This window comes from Leptosomus discolor, chromosome 1, assembly GCF_034619465.1.
Source record: "Leptosomus discolor isolate bLepDis1 chromosome 1, bLepDis1.hap2, whole genome shotgun sequence".
Lineage (NCBI taxonomy): Eukaryota > Metazoa > Chordata > Aves > Leptosomiformes > Leptosomidae > Leptosomus > Leptosomus discolor.
This window is the reverse complement of record NC_141391.1, coordinates 2,732,217-2,751,967: the sequence shown is the minus strand read 5'-3', so window position 1 is coordinate 2,751,967 and position 19,751 is coordinate 2,732,217. Positions and strand designations below refer to the sequence as shown.

The 19,751-nt window shown below is 66.0% G+C and overlaps 1 protein-coding gene across 1 annotated transcript; it reads right to left on the bottom strand.

The window, feature by feature from the left end:
- Positions 1 to 18,750, bottom strand: NUMA1 (nuclear mitotic apparatus protein 1). The gene is given in 27 exon segments (XM_086481546.1): positions 1 to 196; positions 472 to 639; positions 758 to 862; positions 1,174 to 1,392; positions 1,523 to 1,659; positions 1,776 to 1,821; positions 1,823 to 2,056; positions 2,888 to 3,134; positions 3,248 to 3,405; positions 3,512 to 3,730; positions 3,831 to 3,941; positions 4,040 to 4,108; positions 5,607 to 5,648; positions 5,815 to 7,722; positions 7,807 to 9,066; positions 9,507 to 9,629; positions 9,946 to 10,086; positions 10,419 to 10,536; positions 12,088 to 12,205; positions 12,923 to 13,080; positions 14,467 to 14,596; positions 15,303 to 15,387; positions 15,604 to 15,684; positions 15,768 to 15,850; positions 16,385 to 16,464; positions 18,086 to 18,174; positions 18,689 to 18,750. Coding segments are annotated over 27 exon segments (6,207 nt in total). The 5' UTR covers positions 18,731 to 18,750; the 3' UTR covers positions 1 to 160.
- Positions 18,751 to 19,751: the final 1,001 nt, after the last annotated feature.

Below are 19,751 nucleotides of genomic sequence, written 5' to 3'. Positions count from 1 at the left end.
CCCCTTGGTGCTGCTGGGCCCTGGCCGCTGCAAGGGGGGAGGGGGGGGTGGCAGGGAGAGGCGAGGGGACACAGGCTGGCGGCTGGTGGCAGCGCAGGGGACAGGGGGTGTCCCTCCTGCCCGGGGCAGGGTGCAGCACAGCCGGGGGCTGGGGGAAAGCTCAGAATTTCGTGTCCTTGAGCGAGCGGCGAGCGGCCTGGGAAGGGAGAGAGCAGGGAGGGGACGTTGGGGACTCTGAACGACCCGCGACCACGGCCCTGGAGGGGGCTGGGACCCGCTGGGACTGCAGGGACAGGGCCACACACCCCCCCCACCCCCCATCACAGCAGGAACTAGTCCCCCCTATTGCCCCCCCCGTGAGCCCAGGGGTGCTGGGGTCAGCGTGGGCGGCACCGTAGGGGGCTCAGGACCCTGCGCTGGGTGCCAGGGGGTGGCGGCGGGGGGGTGGGGGGGGGGGGTGGCAGCACCTACCTTGCCTTTGGGCGACTTGGCGGTGGCGATCCGGGGCGAGCGGCGGGCGCTGCCGCGGGGGGAGTTCTTGGGGGTGGTTTTGCGGCCGGCCGCCCGGCGCAGCAAGCTGTTCCCCAGCTTTTTGGGGGTGTTGAGGATGCTGAAGGCCATCGACTGCCGCCTCTCGGCCTGTGGAGGAGGACGAGGGTGGGGGGACACGACGACACACCGTGAGCTCGGGGCAGGATGGGGTGGGGGGGGGGGGGGTCCCGACCCCTCTTTTTGCTCCCCGGAGCTCGCTGCTCACCTGCTTGGCGGGGGGCGGCTGCTGCTCGCTCCTCCGGCTGACCTGGGAGCTGCGCCGCTCCCGAGGGGTCTGGGGCCGTGGGAAGCAGCTGGTCGGCTTCTTGGACTGGAAAAAGAGGAGCCCCCCAACTGGGATCAGCGGCTGGGGAACGATTGCCCTGGGGGCGGGGGGGCCCCCGGGAGCTGGTGGCAAGGAGGGGAAGCGAGGGGAGGGGGGAGCGAGGGCAGCAGAGCCCTTGGCTGCTTGAGCTGCCTCCTCCCAGGAGGAGCCATTCCCAGGACCCCAGCGCCCCCCCCCCCCCCCCCCCCCCAACATCTGGAGAACATCTGCGACCCTCCAGCAGCCCTCACGGCCCCAACCCGGCTCTCGGGGGAGCAGGCAGAGGGTGGGGGGTGCTGGCAGCAGACTGGGCTCACCTCGGGGGTGTCGGGGCCCTGGTGGGACTCATCGGAGAGGCGCTTCCTTTGCTGCCGGGTGGTGATGCCGCCGGCCCAGGCCGGGGCCAGGGTGCTGCGGCGGGCGGCGGCGGTGGCGGCGGCGAGCTGCGAGGGTTGCATGCTGGCACGGCGCAGCGTCTCCTTCGGGTCGCCCGTCTTCATCTCCTCGTCCGTGATGGTCCCCAAGGAGTGGGAAGGCTGGAGAGGGATGGCCCAGGGGGCGGCTGTCAACCCTCCCCGCCGGCGCCGTGTGGGCCCCGGGGCTGCTCGCCAGCCCCTCTCCGGTCCTTTTCGGGGGGGGGGGGGGGGTCACCCCGTGGCCCCTTACCCTGCTCTCCAGGGGGTAGCAGGTCTTGAGGTGGGGCGGGCAAGCGCGGTTCCGCTGCTGCAGCTCCGCGATGCGGTTCCAGTCGTCCAGCTGCTCCGGTTCGTCCTGGCACGTCCCCAGGTAGAGGCTGCTCCGGCCTAAACCCAAAGCAGAGAAGGCTATAGGGGGGCTGGGGAGGGGGTCCCAAGCCAGAGCAAAGGCCCCCCCGACCCCCACCAGCAGCCCAGCGCCCCCCCCACCCCCCCCCACGCACCGAGGCTGGAGCTGCTGCCCCCCTGCAAGTGTCGCAGGGAGCTGCGACGTGACCGGCCGGTAGCCGGGGAGACCCAAGAGCGCCGAATTGCCGGGGGTCTCTTGAGGGGAAGAGGTTTCCAGCTTGAGGAGGGATTCCTGGGAGGGGAAGCTGGCGAGGGAGTGGGTGGAGGTGGCCGAACGCAGCCGGGCCTTGCCGGGGGCGGCGTTGGGGGGCTGAGGCGCTGGGATGCTGCAGAAGGAGGCGTTGGCGCTGTCCGGTTCCTTGGTCTTGGCCTGTTTCTGGGAGGGGGGGAAAGCCGGAGATTAGGGAAGCACGGAATGGTTTGGGTTGGAGGAAAGGACTTTTAAAGGTCAGCGAGTCCAAGCCCCTGCCATGAGCTGGATCAGGTTGCTCAGAGCCCCGTCCAACCTGGCCGTGAGGGTTTCCAGGGATGGGGCTTCTCTCTGGGCAGCCTGTGCCCATGTTTCAGCAGCCTCACAGGGAAGAATTTCTTCCTAATATCTAAGCTAAATTTCCCCACTTTCAGTTTGAAATCGTTACCCCTCGCCCTGTCCCCACACTCCCTGATCCAGAGTCCCTCCCCACCTCTCCTGCAGCCCCTTTCAGCACTGGAAGCCGCTCTAAGGTCTCCCCGGAGCCTTCTCTTCTCCAGGCTGAACACCCCCAACTCTCAGCCTGTCCTCACAGGGAGCTGCTCCAGCCCCTCAGCATCTTCGTGGCCTCCTCTGGACCCGCTCAAGCAGGTCCGTGTCTGTCTTGTGCTGGTGCCCCCAGAGCTGGACGCAGCCCTGCAGGGGGGTCTCACCAGAGCGGAGCAGAGGGGCAGAATCCCCTCCCTCGCCCTGCTGCCCACGCTGCTCTGGGTGCAGCCCAGGAGGCGATGGGCTTTCTGGGCTGCACGTTGCCAGCTCAGGTCTGGCTTTTCACCCACCGACACCCCCCAAGTCCTCCTCTCCCACGTACCTGCCACCCTTGGCTTTGCCTCTACTCCCCAGAGACCCCCCCCTTGGGCCGCGGGGCACAGCACACCCTGCGGCCTCATCCTCGGCCCAAGAGATCCTGCCCCACGGCTCCCTCCCTCTGGCCCCCACCGCCCCCCGCCCGCTCACTTTCGTCATGGTGATGTTGATGGTGGTGCGGCGCCGCGCCGAGCGCGTCTTGCACCCGGAGTCGAGCGAGAGGTCGCCCAAGGAGCCGGCGCTGCTCTCCAGCCGGGACCGCGTGCGGCTGGGGATGGGGGTGAAGTAGAGGCTCTCCAGGGACTCCACCTTGCGGGGCAGCCGCGGCGACACCAGCGACTCTTCGCCACCGCCCGGCGGCACCGCCGAAGCCTCCGAGTGCGAGCGACCGGCCTTCCTGCAGGAGGGCAGCGCTGAGGGGCTCAGCGGGGTGGGGGACACACACACACACCCCCCCCACCCGGGGGGGGGGGACACACCGGGCTGTGCCGAGCGCCGGCGCGCTGGTACCTGGTGGAGTTGAGCGGCTGTGCTTCGTCGAGGCTGAGGTCGAGGCTGTCGGCGCTGAGATCGGCGGGGTTCTGGCGAAAAGCCTCCCGGCCCTTCAGCGTCTCCGGCGCCGCTTGGAACTTACCGAGCTCCCGGAGCTGCCGATCGGCAAACTCCACCTGGGAGGGGAAGCAGAGAGGGATGGATTCCCCCCACCACCACCCTCCCCTCCCCAAAGCAGAGGGAGGCGAGGAGGAGGGTGAAGCCCCGCTGCCCGGTGCCCACCTGAGCCTCCAGGCTGCGGACCTGGCTGGCGAGGTTCCTGCAGCTCAGCTCCGACTCCTTGGCCTGCAGGACGCTCTGCTGCAGCTCCTTGGCCAACCGCTCCGATTCGCTCCGCAGCTCCGCGTTCTCCTTCTGCAGCTGCTCCATAGCCTTCAGCTTCTCGGCCAGGTCTTGGTTCTGCTGCTTCTTGGCGTCGTAGTGAGTTTTTGCCTTCTCCATCTAGGAGAGAAAACCCGTCAAGCTTCCCCCCCCACCACGGGGGTGCTGCCCAGGGAGGGGGACACACGGGGACAGCAGCCCCCTTCCCCCCCCGGCATACCTGGCCTTTGTAGTGCTCGGCCGCCTGCTCCTTCTGGGCGAGCTGCGCCTGCAGCTCCGCCACCTTCTCCTGCTGGCGCGTGGCCTCCGCTTGCAGCTCCCCTTCCAGCACCTGGAAAAACCCGGCTCAGAGGCACCCTGCACCCTCTCCCCCAACAGCTCCCGGGCTGGCCAAGAGCTCAGCCCTCAGGTTTTTTGGTCCCTGGTTACCTTAACTCTCTGCTGTTGGGTGCGGGTGGCTTTCTCGTGCTGGCTCAGCTTTTTATTCAGCTCCTCCACCTGGAAAAGCACGGCTCGGTTAGACCAGCTCCAGGCACAAGGCTCCCCACCACAACCCTCCCGTGGAAAGGCACGTCCCTCCGCTCCGGCCAGCCCCAGGGGCAGGTTTCTTGCCCCTCCTCGGGCAGCACCCACCACCGAGGAAGCTCCCGGCGCTTTGGTTAGCCGGCTTGAGGCAGGCAGGCAGAGCCACCCCGGGTTAGGCTGGGCAGGGGAGGGGGAAGGTTTGGGCTACCCAAGCGTGAGGAGCTTCACTGGAAGCGAAGCCGAGACCCCTCCGTGCCAAACCTCACGCCACACGGCTCGAGGGGAGCCCGTGCCCACTCACGGGTGGGATCCCACCCGCAAAGGGGTGGTCCTGGGCAGCTCAGGTTGGGACTAGGAGGGGGGGGGGAAACTAAGGTGGGCAGGGAAATGAGGCTTTTCCAGCGTTGTTTCCCGAGGGCTAACCCACACCCAGGTCTGAGAGCGGTGCTGCCGTGAAGATTTCCACCTCCGGACTGCGCTCCCTGGGAATGCAGCCCCTTCCTCCCGGCTGGGCGAGGAGCTGAAGCTCAGTTAAAGAGGGTGGGGATGGAGAGAAGGAACAGGGTATCCCAGCTCCCTCCCCCGCCAAATTCCCTCTCGCCGAGGACAAGGCGAGGAGCTGAAGCTCAGTTAAAGAGAGTGGGAAAAAAGGGATGGAGACAAGGAACGGGGTATCCCAGCTCCCTCCCCCCCCCCAAATTCCCTCTCGCCGAGGACAAGGCGAGGAGCTGAAGCTCAGTTAAAAAGAGTGGGAAAAAAGGGATGGAGACAAGGAACGGGGTATCCCAGCTCCCTCCCCCCCCCCAAATTCCCTCTCGCCGAGGACAAGGCGAGGAGCTGAAGCTCAGTTAAAAAGAGTGGGAAAAAAGGGATGGAGACAAGGAACGGGGTATCCCAGCTCCCTCCCCCCCCCCAAATTCCCTCTCGCCGAGGACAAGGCGAGGAGCTGAAGCTCAGTTAAAAAGAGTGGGAAAAAAGGGATGGAGACAAGGAACGGGGTATCCCAGCTCCCTCCCCCCCCCCAAATTCCCTCTCGCCGAGGACAAGGCGAGGAGCTGAAGCTCAGTTAAAAAGAGTGGGAAAAAAGGGATGGACAGAAGGAACGGGGTATCCCAGCTCCCCCCCATATCCCCTGTCTCCGAGGACAAGGCATCACAGGAGCCACGGTCCTGCCGGCAGGAGCCCTGGATGCCCTTGGCAGCCAGCAGAGCCCCACGGCCACGCTGGAGAGGCACGAGAAGCCACGGGCAGGCGGCAGCTTTGGGCCCCGGTTCCTACGACTCCCCGTGGGTGGGGGGGACGGGACACACACAGCAAAGGCACGAGAGCCCAGAGACCCGGAGCCAAGCGCCCCCACGGCTGGGTCCCCACCGCAACCGGTTCCCGAGAGGAGAGGCCGGCTCCGGTGGGAAGCGGCGGTGGTGGCGGCGGCGGCAGCCAGGGCCGTGCCCCGTCACCGCGTGTGCGTTACCTGCTTCGCTTGGTCTTTCCGAAATCCCTCCAGCTGCTCCACCTGGGAACACCACCAAATAAATTAAAAAAAAAAGCAGCAGTGAGGGGGCAGCCGGCACAGACCGGGGGGGGCTGCTTTTCCCGGGAGCGCCCCGAGGTCGCTCGGGGACACACACACACACACGCAGCCCCCCCAGCCGAGCGGGAGGATTCAGGGAGCCCCTTACCTGAGCCGCCAGCCTCTGCCTCTCCTCCAGCAGCTTCTGCCTCTCCTCCAGCGCCGCCGCCTTGCTGCCCTCGTACTCCTTCCTCACGGCCTCCAGCTGCCGCGCCGCCTCCTCGGCCTCCCGCTGCCTGCCGGCCACCCGCTCCTCCGCCGCCGCCCGCAGCCGCTCCAGCTCCCGCCCGTGCCTCTCGCGGGCCTGGCTCAGCTCGGCCTCGAGTCGCTGCTGCCCGCGGCTCCGGCTTTCCCCCAAGCCCCGGTTCTCCTCGGCCAGGCGAGCGTTGGCTTGCTGCAACCCCGCCAGCCGCGCCGCCTGCTCCGCCGCCTCCGCTTGCAGCCGCTGCACGGCCCGGTCCTGCTCGGCCGCCCGCTCCCGCAGCGACGGCACCTCGGCCGCCTCCAGCTTGGCCCGCGCCAGCTCCGCTTGCAGAGCGGCCGAGGTTTTGGCCCGCTGCTCCAGGTCCTGGCGGTGCTGGCTCTCCAGGGCGGCGCGCTCGGCCTGCAGCTGCTGGCAAAGGTGCTTGAGCGCCGGCAGCTCGCCGGCGAGCGCCTGGGCGCTGCCGAGCTCCTGCTGCAGGCTGGCGAGGAGCTGCTCCTTCTGGAGGCACTTGTCCTGGCAAACCTTCACCTCCTGCCGCAGCTCGTCCTCCCGCTCGCTCTGGCAGTGGCGGTCCCTCTTCAGGGCCTCGATGGCCAGGCGCTGCTTCTCCTTCTCCTCCTGGCACCGCTGCACCTCCACCTTCATCAGCGAGCACCTCTCGGCTGCCCGGGAGGCGGCGGTGGCCATCTCCGCCTGCAGCACCCGCAGCCTCTCCTCCAGCTTCTTGCTCTTCTCCGACTCGGCGAGGAGCAGGCGCTTCAGCTCCTTGCTCTCCCCTTCCTTCTCCGTCGCCTGCCGGTGGAGGATGGAGACCTCGTGCTCCAGGCTGCCGATCAGGCTGTTCTTCCTCTCCAGCTCCTGGACGCACTGAGACACTTGCTCCTTCCAGCTCTCCTCCGACCGGCTCTTCTCCTGCGCCACGGAGCGGAGGGACGCCAGCTCCTTCTCGGCGGCGGCGGCGGCGGCCTTGCTCTGCATCGCCTCCCTGCCCTTCTCCTGCAGCTCCTTCCGCAGGGCCTCCACCGTGCCGTCGTGCAGGGCTTGCACCGACCTCGAGGCTTCCAGCAGCTTCTGCAGCTCCGACGCCTTCTCCTTCTGCTGGGCCGCTTCCCTCCGCGAGGCCTCCAGCTGCGCTCGCTCCGCCACCGCCGCGCGCTCCAGGGCGGCCACAGCCTCCCGCTGCTCCCCGCACTTCTGCTCCAGCTCCTCCACTCGCCCACGAAGCGCTTGGGTCTCCCTCAGCTTCTCCTCGTAAAGGTCTTGGCTCGAGCTGGATTCCTCCTCCCTGCGGCGGGTCTTCTCCTCCGAGCTTTTGAGGGGCATCTCCTTTGAGCAGGTGGCTTTGGGGCCGTCCCCCGCCGCATCCCCGCTCCGGGAGGCCTCCGAGAAACCCTGCAGCAGCTCGTTGTCCACCTTCGCCACCCGCTCCTTGGCCGCCTCCGCCGAGGCGAGCTCTCCTTGCAGCTTGCCGACCGTCTTCTGCAGCTCCCTCAGCTCCTCGCCCCGCGAGGCGTTCTTCCGACGGAGCTCCTCCAGCTCTCCCTCCTTCTCCTCCAGCAGCTCCCGGGACCGGGCCAGCTCCTCCCGGTGCACCGACCGCTCCACCCTCTGCTCGTTGAGGGCGTTTTGCAGCTGCGCCTCCAGCTCTGCCTTGCGGCCTCGCTCGGCGGCACAATCCGCCTTGGCCCGGTCCGCCTCCTGCCGCAGGCGCTCGCCTTCCTCCTCCCGGCACGCCAGGTCCCGCCGGTGCTCCCGCAGCGTCTCCTCCAGCCTGCCACCCAGCAGGGTCAACTCCCCAGAGAGCTTCTTCACCTCCGCCTCCAGCTCCAGCTCCCGTTGCCTGCCGGCGCCGGCCGCCCGGGAGAGCTCGGCCTCCACGCCCCGCAGCTGCTCCACGGCGCCTTCCAGCTCCTTGGATTTGAGTTTCTCCTGGGAAAGCTGCTGGGACATCCCCTCCAGCGCCTCGGCGGCTCTCCGGGCATCCGCTTCCAGCCCGGCCGCGCGGTGGGCCGCGGCTTGCTCCGCGACGGCCATCTTCTCCCGCAGGGAGGAGACCTCGGCCCTCAGCTTCTGTTCCTCGCCCTCCTTCTCCTTCGCCCGCGCCCGGGCGCTGGCCAGGTCAGCCTGGAGGGCGACCAGCCTCTCCTGGTGCTCGGCGGCCAGGCGCTCCGCCCGGGCCTCCAGCGCGGCCGCCTTCTCCTGCTCGGCCTGCAGCCGCTGGCAGGCCCGGCCGTGCTCCCGGCTCAGCGCCCGCATCTCCTCCTCCAGCCGCCCGCGCTCTCCGTCCCCCCCTGGGGCGGCGGGAGAGGTTCCCATCGCCTTCTCCCGGTTCTCCTCCGGAGCCCGACGCTTGGCCACTTCCTCGGCCGGCTCCGGCAGAGCCGGGTCCCGGCCCCGTGCCAGCTGCTGCCTCTCCGCCTCCAGCTCGGCGATCCTGGCCAGGCTGCTCTCCAGGCTCTCGGCCGCTCGCCTCTTCTCGTCCTCCAGGATGCCCTTGGTGTTCCGCAGGGATTCCTCCAGGAACAGCAGCCGCTCCTGCAGGCGGCTGTTCTCCCGGGCCAGCCTCTCCCTCTCGGCCAGTCTCTGCTGGCTCTCCTTCAGCCTGCCCTCCAGCTCCCGCAGCTGAGCTTTCAGTCCCTCCGCCGCTCCCTGCGACGGCTGGGCGCCGAGCTCGAGGATCCTGGCTTCCAGCTCGCCGATCTTGCGGCTCAGCTCAGCCTTTTCCTCCGCCGAGGCGGCCTGGCTGGCATCCCGGGCCTGCGCCATGGCCTGCAGCTGGTTGCCGAGGGTGGCGTTGGCCTCCCGCAGGTGCTGGAGCTGCTGCAGGGCAGAGTCTCTCTCCCGCAGGGTCTTCTCGTGCTGGGCGTCGAGGGCAGCCAGCCGGCCGGCCTCCCCCTCACCCCTCGCCTCCGCCTCGGCCTCCCGCGCCCGCAGGTCCTGCTCCAACCTCTCTCTGACCCGGTGACTCTCGGAGAGGGAGCTCTGGAGGCTGGCGACCAGGCCGCCCAGCTGCTGCTTCTCCTCCTCGAAGCGACCGCGTTCGGACTGCAGGGCTGCCTCCCGAAGCTGCTTCTCCTCCTCCAGCCGCCCGACGGTGGCCTGGAGCTCGGCCCCTTTAGCGGCGAGGCTGGACACCTCCTGCTTCAGCTCTTCCAGCTGGCAGAGGGAAGAAGAGGGGTGGGGGGAACAAAATAGACACCACACCACCCCCCACCCCCCCCTCCAAGGCATTACACGAGCTGCATCCCAGCGGGAGCTGCCCAGCGCCTGCCTTCCCTCCCGGCACCCCCCCCCCGCCGCACCCCGCTTTCCCCTCGTGCCGCTCCGCTCTCTCGGACCAAACGCCTTTTCTCACCGTGCAGGAGCTGCTCCCTCCGTGCTACAGGAGGCTGGGGGAGCCAGCAGCTACCCAGCAGCAGTATTCCCAAATCCAGCACAGAAGGGGCTCCCACAGACCCCCCCCAGCCCGACCTGACGGCAGAGAGCAGCTGGCTCTGCCCCGCATCCCCCTCCCGGCGCCCACCGCTCTCCCCAGCCAGAGGGGTTTTCCTGCCCTCGCCGCGGGAGCCGGAGGCTCTCTCAAGACCCAGCCGTACCTTCAGGACGTCCCCCAGGACCTCTCCCTTCTCCTGAGCGCTGCAGTCCCCCAGCTTGGCCAGCTGGTCCTCCAGCAGAGAGATCTTCCCCTGGAAAATCTCGATTTTCTCCTCCGAGCATTTCTGGGGACAGAGGGGCGGGAGGGAGCGCGGCGTGAGGCGAGGGAACCGAGCAGCCACCCAGCTTTAAGTGACACCGAGCTTTCCAGCAGAAAGCCTCGGGGCTTCTCTCCTGGCTGTCCCACCGCAGGAAACCTTTCCCGGGAGCAGGGAGAAGCTCCCCGTGTGCCCACACGGACGGGCAGGAGGCTCCTGCCCGCTCCACCCTGCCCGCAGAGCCGGCAAGGCACGAGCCAACCCCCCCCCAGGAGACATCCCCCCCAGCTGAGCGGAGGGGGGGGGGGGGGGCACCCACCCCAGGGGTGGTGGGCCCCCTCACCTTCTCCTGCAGGGCGGCACGCAGCTCGCTCTCCAGCTGCCCCTGTTTTTCCTGCGCCTGCGCCAGGGCGGCGTTGTGCTCCTCCGAGAGCTCGTTCAGGGCTTCCTGCAGCTGCACCAAGTGGCTGGCGATTTCCCGCAGCTGCCAAGGGCAAAACCGAAAAGAACAAAATCACAAAAAAAAGCACAAAAATCATCACCAAACCCCCCCCTCCTTCCCAGCAGAGGGGCAGAGATGCCCACGCTGCCCAGGGCTCGGCTCAGCTCCCCTCTCGCCAGCGCTGCCGCACGCAGGCAACTCCATCCAGCTCTTATTTCCCCCCCCCCCCCCTCCTCCCGGTTCCCCTTGGGATCAGGAGCCCCAACGAGGCTCAGGCACTGGCTCAAGCCCAACATCCAGCACTGCCTTCAAATCCTCCCCCTCCTCTCGGTCCCACCACAAAATGACCAGGAGAGGACACGGCACCCCCGTACCTTGAAGGAAAGATCCCCGTTCTCCTCGGAGAGCTGGTTGATTTTTCGGTCCATCTGGCCTTTTTCCGTCTTCAGGTCCTGGCACTGCTTGAGGGCCTCGTGCAAGCGCACCATGAGGCTGCGGGAGAGGAGGTGGTTAAAGCAGGGGGTGCGAGGGGGCAAGGACGTCCCTGGGGAGCGATGCTGCTGGATATTGCTGAGAAAACTAAAGGACCGAGGTCCCTCTGCGCCGTGGTGAGAAACTACCACGAATTCAGCTCTAAAAGGGTCCTGATACATCGCAAATCAGCTCTAAAAGGGTCCTGATACATCGCAAATCAGCTCTAAAAGGGTCCTGATACATCGCAAAGCGGCGTTTGGGCTTTGCACGAGCCCGACCTCTCCAAACCGAGGGGCAGAGGTGGCTGCACGGCTCCAGCCCCCGACTCCGCAGGGTGAAATAAGGGAGGAAAGGACAAAAAAAACCACTCCCCCCCCAAAAAAAACAAAGGCATGGCACCTGCCAGCGGAGGCTGGGCGTCCTTCCCGAGTAAACACGTCGCTGCACAGGGACGGGGCAAAGAGCGCGACGCAGCGCGGCCGGCGGCAGAATCCCAGTGCACGACACGGCCCACTGGTTCAAACTGGAGGGCTAGCAGCTGGGGAAGGGGCTGGGTCAGGAGCTCCGCTATCACCCCGAAAGCTTTCAGTGATGCCGAGCCAACCCCAGGCAGGTGAGACCCAGGCAGGCAGCACCCCCTTTTCCCCCGCCCCCTGCCCCCCCGCCAAGGACGGCTGTTCCTGCGCTGGGTTTAGGGCGAGGAGCGGGCTGTGGTTTGGGGCCGGCTCGCTGCCTGCTGCGAGGAAAAAGGGCTGGGGGGGCTGCCATCCCCCCCCCCAGGCACAGGGTGTCGAGAGCAGCGTGGGCAGCAGGGCGAGGGAGGGGATTCTGCCCCTCTGCTCCGCTCTGGTGAGACCCCCCTGCAGGGCTGCGTCCAGCTCTGGGGGCACCAGCACAGGACAGACACGGACCTGCTGGAGTGGGTCCAGAGGAGGCCACGAAGATGCTCAGGGGCTGGAGCAGCTCCCTGTGAGGACAGGCTGAGAGTTGGGGGTGTTCAGCCTGGAGAAGAGAAGGCTCCGGGGAGACCTTAGAGGGGCTTCCAGTGCTGAAAGGGGGCTGCAGGAGAGGTGGGGAGGGACTCTGGATCAGGGAGTGTGGGGATGGGATGAGGTATAACAGTTTCAAACTGAAAGAGGGGAGATTTAGCTTAGATATTAGAAGAAATTCTTCACCCTGAGGATGGTGAGACCCTGGCACAGGTTGCCCAGAGCAGCCATGGCTGCCCCCTCCCTGGCAGGGCTCAAGGCCAGGCTGGATGGGGCTGGGAGCAACCTGCTCTGGTGGGAGGTGTCCCTGCTCATGGCAAGGGAGCGGAACTGGGTGGTCTTTAAGGTCCCTTCCTCCAACCCAAACCCCTCCGTGATTCTACGACTGCCAAAGCCATCTCCTCCCTGAGGCACCGCCGCAGAGGAGGTGCCAGAGAACCAGAGGAAGGTTTTCCCTCCCCGATTTCATGCGTTGCTAGGGCAGAGACAAACCCCACAGAGCCCGGACCAGCCTAGCAGGAGGCAGCAGACATCCCCGGGGCTGGGGGGGGCGGGGGGGGGGGGGGGGGGGGGGTGTTACCTCTCATTCTTCTCCCTCAATTCCTCCATTTCCCTGGGCTCTGGCTGGTCTGCAGCTTGCTTCTGGTTGAGCAGAGCCAAGCGATCGATCCGCTGCTGCATCATGGTGATCTGAGCCTCTGGGGAGGGCAGCGAGAAAGGGCCCGTTACCAGCTTTTTATGTCACCTCAACCCCCCCCCCAGCCCCGTCCCTGATGGCACAGTGAGGGGGGATGGCTGTCCTTCTCCCACGCCGGTGAGGAGCTGCTGCCCAGAAAGCCCCTCTGCAGCAGGAGAGGGAAGAGCCAGGCTGCCAGCACCACTGCTTGGCACGGGTGTGCTTCAGGCACGGCTTTTGGGGCCCGGGATAAAGAAGGGAACACGAGGGGGAAGGAGGAACCCGCAGCCTCCCCGTGCTCCTGGGGAAATCCCCCGGTGCGGAGAGTGTTTTAGATGCGGGGGGTGAGACTCCTGCCAGCCTGCTCCAAACCATCTGGCAGGGGGACCCCACAGCCAGCTCTGAATGACGCTCAAGAGGTGTCACAACAGCATCAGAGCTGCCACAACAGCATCAGAGCTGCCACAACAGCATCAGAGCTGCCACAACAGCATCAGCAAGGCTTTCAGCGTCACCTTTCTTCCAGACTAACGAGCCAGGGTCCCCTCAGCCCACCAAGAGGGGGGGCAGAAAAGCTCCAAAGCCGTGAGCTGTGCCCACCTGGGGCCCGCCAGGACGGAGCGCGCACGAGCCCGGCCGTGGTGGGCTCAAAAACCCACACCAAAGCCACAGAAACCAGAGGAGGTCTCAGCCCTGGCGGGCCCTCCCCACGCTCCAGGACGCCCCGGTAGCGACTGACCCTTCTCCGTGAGGATCTTGCGATTCTCCGCCAGCTCCACCTCCAGCTCATCCCGGTTCTCCCGCTCCGCAGCCAACTGCTTCTTCAGCCGCCGCAGCTGGAACTGGGGGGTCTGCATGACGTCCCCCATGGGCGAGGACGGAGGGCCGGCGAGCACGCTGCGGGGAGAGGGGGGCACACAACTGGGTTATCCAGAGCCAGACCCGCTCCGGTTCCCCCATCTCGGAGGCAGGTTCAGCGGAATAACTTGGATGCCTCGTCACCCCAGCAGAGGGGCCGCTCGCCTCAGCCTGACTGTGCCAACACCAGCCTCTGAGCAACTGGTACAAACCCAGTTCCAGGGCAAAGCGCCCACGAGATCAGGAATGAAAGGCTAAGTACGGCGTTTCATACGGCAGAAGGAACAGCAGCAGCGAGTTAACCCGGGGGAACGGCAGTCCAGACAATCATCTCGGGAGTAATCTCAGTCACACAGTTTTTCCACAAGTTGAGGGCATTTAGTCTGGACATCAGAGAGTTGCAAGGACCACGCTGTGAAATCCTTAAAGCCTGAACGAGATGTAAAACCCGAGCACCATTTCTCTGGGCACTGTCACGTTGCAGTTGAGAACTCGAGACCGTACGGGAACACTAACTTTCTGTTGCCTCATTTTTCCAGTTAGATACGTGGGCTTGAGATCACTAAGTCCTGAATATTCTCTTTTGAGTCTATAATGCACTTTTTTTTTTCTTTGCTGTAACACAAGTTACGGTTTTTGGGCCGGTGAAGCGACTTACTGCAACGATTTCACTGGTGAATTTAGCTCAGGGAGAATTTACACTTGCCAACGTAAAAACAAAGCCACAACACTGAAAAAAAAAACCCATTTGTGATGCTCCCAGCTAAGATTTAGGTTGATTGCTGAAAAAAGACTTCCACAGTTTTAATTATCCACAGGGTGACGGCCTAGCTCGTTACTCTAAAGCTGTAGCGAAGTTTCCGTTGCCGTTTCCACAATCAGGCGATTCTCTTACGAAGGGGCCTTCTGGCATATTCAAGACGGGCTGTGAGCTAGCCCAGCCACGTCCACTGTTGTCAGACCAGTTTGGACCTTGATGTGGGACTCCATCCTCTGCGCCGCTCTCTCTTCCCCCCACACCCAGAACCCCACCGCCCAGCGCTCCGCTTGCGAGAGAGAGAAACTCCCGGCAGCGACGCGAGCCTGGACCTCCTGAACCACCCCACCCCCCCCCCCCAGGGCAGGAGAAGACCACAAGCAGCTCTGGGAAACCTCTGGGCTCGTTAGGTTGAAACGAGCCGGGCTAAAAGGAGCTAATTACAACCTGACTTCCCCCCACCACCACCACCGGACATCCCCACGTCGAGCTCCAGGAGTCCGCAACAGGGCGGCACCGCGGCAGAAAGCGGCTCCCCGCGGAGCCAGCGTGGATCCTGGCGACACCTCCGGGTCCCAGAAGCCACCCTTGTCCTTCCCTACGTTCCCCCCCCCCCCCCGGCAGGTCCCCTCGCTCCCACCCCAGCAGCCAAGAGGCTGAGGACGTACTTGTTGGCGCCGGAGGAGGAGGCGATCTTCTGCAGCTCCAGGAAACGCACCTCTCGCTTGGGCGGGAGGGAGAGCAGCGGGGAGTGCTCCTCCGAGCTGCTGCTGCTGCTGCTGGATGAGGATGGCGGCGCTGGAAATCACAAGGGGGGACGTGTTCTGTGATCTCCAGGTCGGTAGCAGAAGGGAGGGTTCAGCAGCTGAACTCCCGGGGGCGCAGGGAAGGCAAATTCCAGCAGGGGATGGCTCAGCCCGGCGGAGAAAGCCCTCAACCCGCCTCACATCCCCCGGCCCGCCAGCTCCACCCGTCCTGCCCCCGCTACATCCCACCCGCCTCAGCTCCTGCGAGGAAAGCTGGGATGCTGCCGGGTGGGAAGAGCCCGGCAGGCACAAGGCAGCCCCAGTCTTAAAGCAGAGCTGATGGGACCGTTTCGTAGCGCCCAGTCCCGGCGTGAGGGGAGCCGGCGGCGCTTTTCTGGCTTGCCAGCTACAGCAGCACAAAGGGGTGAAAAAACCCAACATTTTTATGCTCTAATAAAGCGCCTTTTGCGCCGGTCAGGTGCTGCCAGCACGGGCAGCTGTACAGGAAGATGCCAGCAGCGCTGCACGCCCGCAATATCCCCGCACTGCTGCTCTCCGCAAGGTTATCGACTGTTTTCTGCCCCGCTCCGAGCTGGCACTCGGACACCACCACAGCGTCAACCTGTCGGTCTTACCAGGGTGCTGCACCGGTGCCAGCTCGGAGGAAAACGTGCCCCACGCCTGCTCTGCCACCACGAGCCTCGGCCCGCGACTCCGGGCTGATGCCACGTGCAGGCAGGCACCGTCCCGGCGCTCACCTTTCCGCTGCAGAAACGTCTCCAGATTCTCGTTCAGGCTCTCCTCGTTGTCCAGCACAAATTTGAGGATCGATGCCAGCTCGACCTGTGTCCGAGGAGCCACGGGGTGAGCGGCTCTGCTGGCCAGGCAGCTCCCCAGGTTGCCCGCGCTCGCCGTCACGAGCCTCGGATCGCCCAGAGCCCTCGCCCCGCGCCATCTTTCAAGGGAACTCGAGTTGGAAGGGCTGGTCTGTCCCGAAAGGCACCTCCCGCTTCCCCCCCACAGCCCTGATCCACAAGGGGGGAACCCAAAAGGGCTGACCTGGGTCTTGTAGTCAAACTCGCTCCAGTCCCCAGGGCTCTGGCAGCTCATGGAGGTGTGGTACAGCAGCAGCACGGCCACCTGCAACGAGGCAGGTGAGGGCCACCGACGCCGGGGTCGGGCGCCGGTGCCGGCTAGGAACGCAGCATGCCCCCTGCTCTCACCTTGGCCAACGCCAGCTCCTCTCCCTCCAGGAGTTTCTGCGCCGCCACCAGGTTCTCCGCGGCCGCTTTGTGCTTGCAGTGCTCTGCAACGTCAACCAGGACGCCCCAGTGTCGTGTCCCCCCCCCCGCTGGCGCTCAGCCTCTGTCCTTAACTCTTTTATTTCCCTCCTGGGTAACCTTCCCCCTCCCCCTCGACATCTCTCTGTGCCTTTTGCTTCTCCACCACCAGCCCAAACCCAGTCCCATCCGCAGGGGGTGGGATACAGGCTGCGGTGTCTCCCCTCCTGGGGGAGACCGGGCAAAAGCGCAAGAGACTTCCCGCTTCTTCCCCCCCGCCAGGATTCCTGCTCCGGTGAAGGTTTTCCAGCAGGATTTGAGCAGCTGGAGGCCAGGCACCGGGGTTCGGAATGTTGCCCCAAAGCAGCATCCCCAGAGCAGCCAGCAGCACCCTGCCCTTCAGCCCCTCCTTTGCACCAAACCCACGCGCCGGCAGGGATTTCCACGGGGAACCTTTCCTTCCCGCAGCCCTGCCTGCACTTTGGGAAGCTGGGGGGGTTCACGGAGGGGAAGGGGAAGCTCGCAGACCCCCCAACAGGGGCAGTCCCTTCCCCTCTTACTCTGTAGGAAGCCACGGATGAAGCTGATCCTCTCGGGCAGCGGCTGCTCCAGCACAGACTCCCCCTCCTCGCTCCTGCCGCTAGAAGAGCGCAACGGGTCGCGTTAAGGCTTCGCTGAGGGATGGGTTGGGGGGGGGGGGGATTTTTTGGGGGGGGGACACCAGAGCTCGCTGCGCCAGAAGCTGGATTTCGGGCAACATGGTGCCCATCTGCCCTCCGGCCCTGCGCCAGGGTGGGCGGCGAAGCCAAAGCCAAGCCGGGAGCAGGCGCGGGACGTTCCCCGGCAAACACGGCCGCGGCCGGAGCCAGGCAGCCATCCCGCCGGCGCGGCTTCCTCCTCCGCCTGCCAGCCCCGGCACGGCCGAGGGAGCTGGCGGTGTCCCCGCCAATGGGGGCGGGGGGGGGGGGGGGAGGCCCCGTGAGGGGCCGGGGGCTCGAGCCGGTGGAACCGGGTGGTTTTCTTCCTCGGGCGAAGCGGCGCCGTTGGTGGGCCACGGCGTTTCGGAGGCGTGCGGAGCCGGCTCGCTGCCCTGGAGCCCACGCTGGGTTTTGGGGTAGGGGCTGAAGCTGCCTCTCGTGGCTCTTTTGGGTTTTTTTTTGGAGCCCCCAGCTCCGACGGAGCCCGTGCGCCTAAAACCCGCGCCGGCCGCGCTCGACCGGCGCCGCTTCGGGACCTTGGGTTACTCCCAGCGTGCCAAAAAGCAGGGATTTGGCCCCAGGAAAGGGCTGGCAGGAGGATTTGCTCATCCTCGCCCATCTCCCAGCCCGTCTCCTGGTGCTGCCGGGAGCTCCCCAGCTCGGCCGGCTGCCGGGGGAGGGGGGGGGGGGGCCACCCCGCTTCTCAAGCGACGCTCAGGCCCGGTTAGCGAGCGCACGCTGCCGGTGATCCCGGCTAAGCTGAGCACCAGGAGATTAACCAGGTCGGGCTAAATATATCCCCGGTGGAGGCAGCTCCTTCCTCCCCGCCCTGCTCCCAGCAGGCTCTCGGCACGCCGCACGGGAGGTCATTAGAGCAGACAGGCTCCCACCGAGCCCGGCAGCTTCCCGCCCTCCCCGTTGGCCTCACCGGCTCGGTCCGAGCTCTGGTGGCCACTAGGGCTCGCGGGTTTTTACCGCCCTGGCTCGCAGGCCACGACAGGAGGTGTTCCCCCCCTAACCTTGCCCAGCCACCTCCAGGCCCGGGCTGGAGCAAACAGGCTCCGTCCTGCCCGTATCGGAAGCAGCCCGACGTCCCCAGGGAACAGGAGCGTTTCGTGGGGAAGGAGCTGCCGGTCTTTAAGCTGCTGGACAGACCCAAGGGCTTCCTCGGGATCCCGAGGCTGTGGAAAACCGGCGGGGTTGTTCCCCGAGCCGAGCGGCGTTGGTGGAAGTCAAGCGTCTCCCACGCAGCTCCGGGAGCGCCCCCCCGTGCCGCTGGCATCGGCGCTGAGCTCTTGGCTCCAACGCCAGGAGCGAGCCCAGGCGGCAGGGCCGGGATAGCAAGCCTCAAACGGTGGAAACTGCACCCAAAATCCTCCCTGGGGTGGCTCTGTGGGGGCTGACGGCTCTGGCCAGGGCAGGCCCCGGGCAAGGAGGGGAGCAGACCCTCTCCCAGCTACCTCAAGCCTGAGCTGCTGGGAAAACCCCGGAATATCACCTACATGTGGAGGCTCCCAGGCAGCTGGGTGGTTGGGAGAGCGCCCTCGGGCTCCCCAGACTCACATTTTGTTGATGATCCTGATGAAAACGCTACAGTCCTGGAGCTGCGACAGATCGTCGAGGGGATGGGGACAAACCTCCGTGCTGTTCACCTAGAAACGGGGGCGAGAGGGGTCAGGAAGCAGAAACCAACCCCGTGCCACCTCCCAGTCCTGGCAAGGGACAGCGAGACTGGTCCGACTGGGAGGGCAAAGCCAGCCCTTCCCACCACCCCTGCCCGGCCCCGGCAAAAGCCGAACGCGATCCCCGCAGCTCCACGGGTCTCGCGGTGCTCGGACACGGCCCAGCTTTGCCAGGCAGATCCACCACGGGTCCAATTCCCACCCCAAGCCTGCTCCAGGCTCGGCTCCGGCTCCCGGGGATGTTTCCACGGCCAAACCGAGCTGTTCCGGCGTTTCTGGTTCCTCCAGAGGAACGGTGAACCCCCACCGGCCCGGGAAAAGCAGGGATTCAGCTGCCCCAGCCACAACCCCCTCCCTTGACCAGCCCTGGCGTTGTGCCCGGCACCGAGGAGCTCCCGGTGCCGGCGGTAGCTTGGGACCCACCCGGGGAACGGCACATCCCACCGCCGGAGCGAGCTACGGCGGGAGGAGAGGGAGGCTTTACCCAAGCGAGGAGAGCAGCGGCTCTCACGCCGTGGAGAGGCATCGTGGCGAGGCTGCCAGGTCACTGCCCGGACCTAGGAATGCCAACAAAGGGGGAAATTAAAAACGAAATAAAGAGCAATTAAGGCCAAACGTAGTAATTACGTTAATATTCGGCTCGTGCGCAGCGCCAGGCATTCACGGGATGGACGTTGCTGGGCCGGCTGCGGGCTGCACGGCGGCGAGAGGCCGGGATGCTCCTGCTTTTCGGCAGGCGCCGAGCCGGGGTCGCCTCCCGCAGCCCCCCTGGGATTTACCCCCAGAGGGCGGGATCCCACCAGGGCACAAGGGAACGTGGCTGCTCAGGCGCCTCAGCCCCAGCCCCTCCTGCCGTGCCTCCTGCCCTCCCTTTCACCCCCAAACTGGAAAAAGCCTGACATACTGGGAGCCCGTCAGACCAGGCAGGTCGCCCCCCACGCTCGCCACCACCAGCTTCAGCCCAGCGCCCCAGGGAAAGGGGGCAGCATCCACCTCCCTCTCGAAAACACGAGCAGCTACTTCAGAGAGAGAGGCAGCGTGGTTCGAAGCCCAAAAATCCGGGTAGGGATGCCACGCCACGGTGGTCCTGTGGGATGGGCAAGAGCAGGAAGAAACCCCCCAGCCCCCCGGGGGGGGGGGGGCACACCCGACAGCCATGGCACAGCGGAGCGGTCCGGCCCGTGGGGAGCAGGGGGGGACTCGGGGGCAAGCAAGGAGCTGAACCAAGCAGGACACGGGCACCGGTGTCCAGTTCTGGCCAAGAGTAACGGTGGGAACCGGGGAGAAGGTGGGCTGCCAGGTCTTGGCGGGGAGGGGGCTCTCCCATGGCCCTCGGGAGTGGAAGAAAAATTTTTTTTAAAAAAAAAGAAAGAAAATGGAAAAAACCCAGACTGCCGAGGGTCCGGAGCTGGTTGTGCCGGGAAAGGGGCTGAGCTGTCACCGTGGTACGGCTGCTCTGGCTTCCCTCCAGCTGCGTGGCCACCAGCCCCTCAAAACACCGGCGGGGTGGCAGCCGGGGCTTCCTCGTCCCCCCCTGCCACCACCCC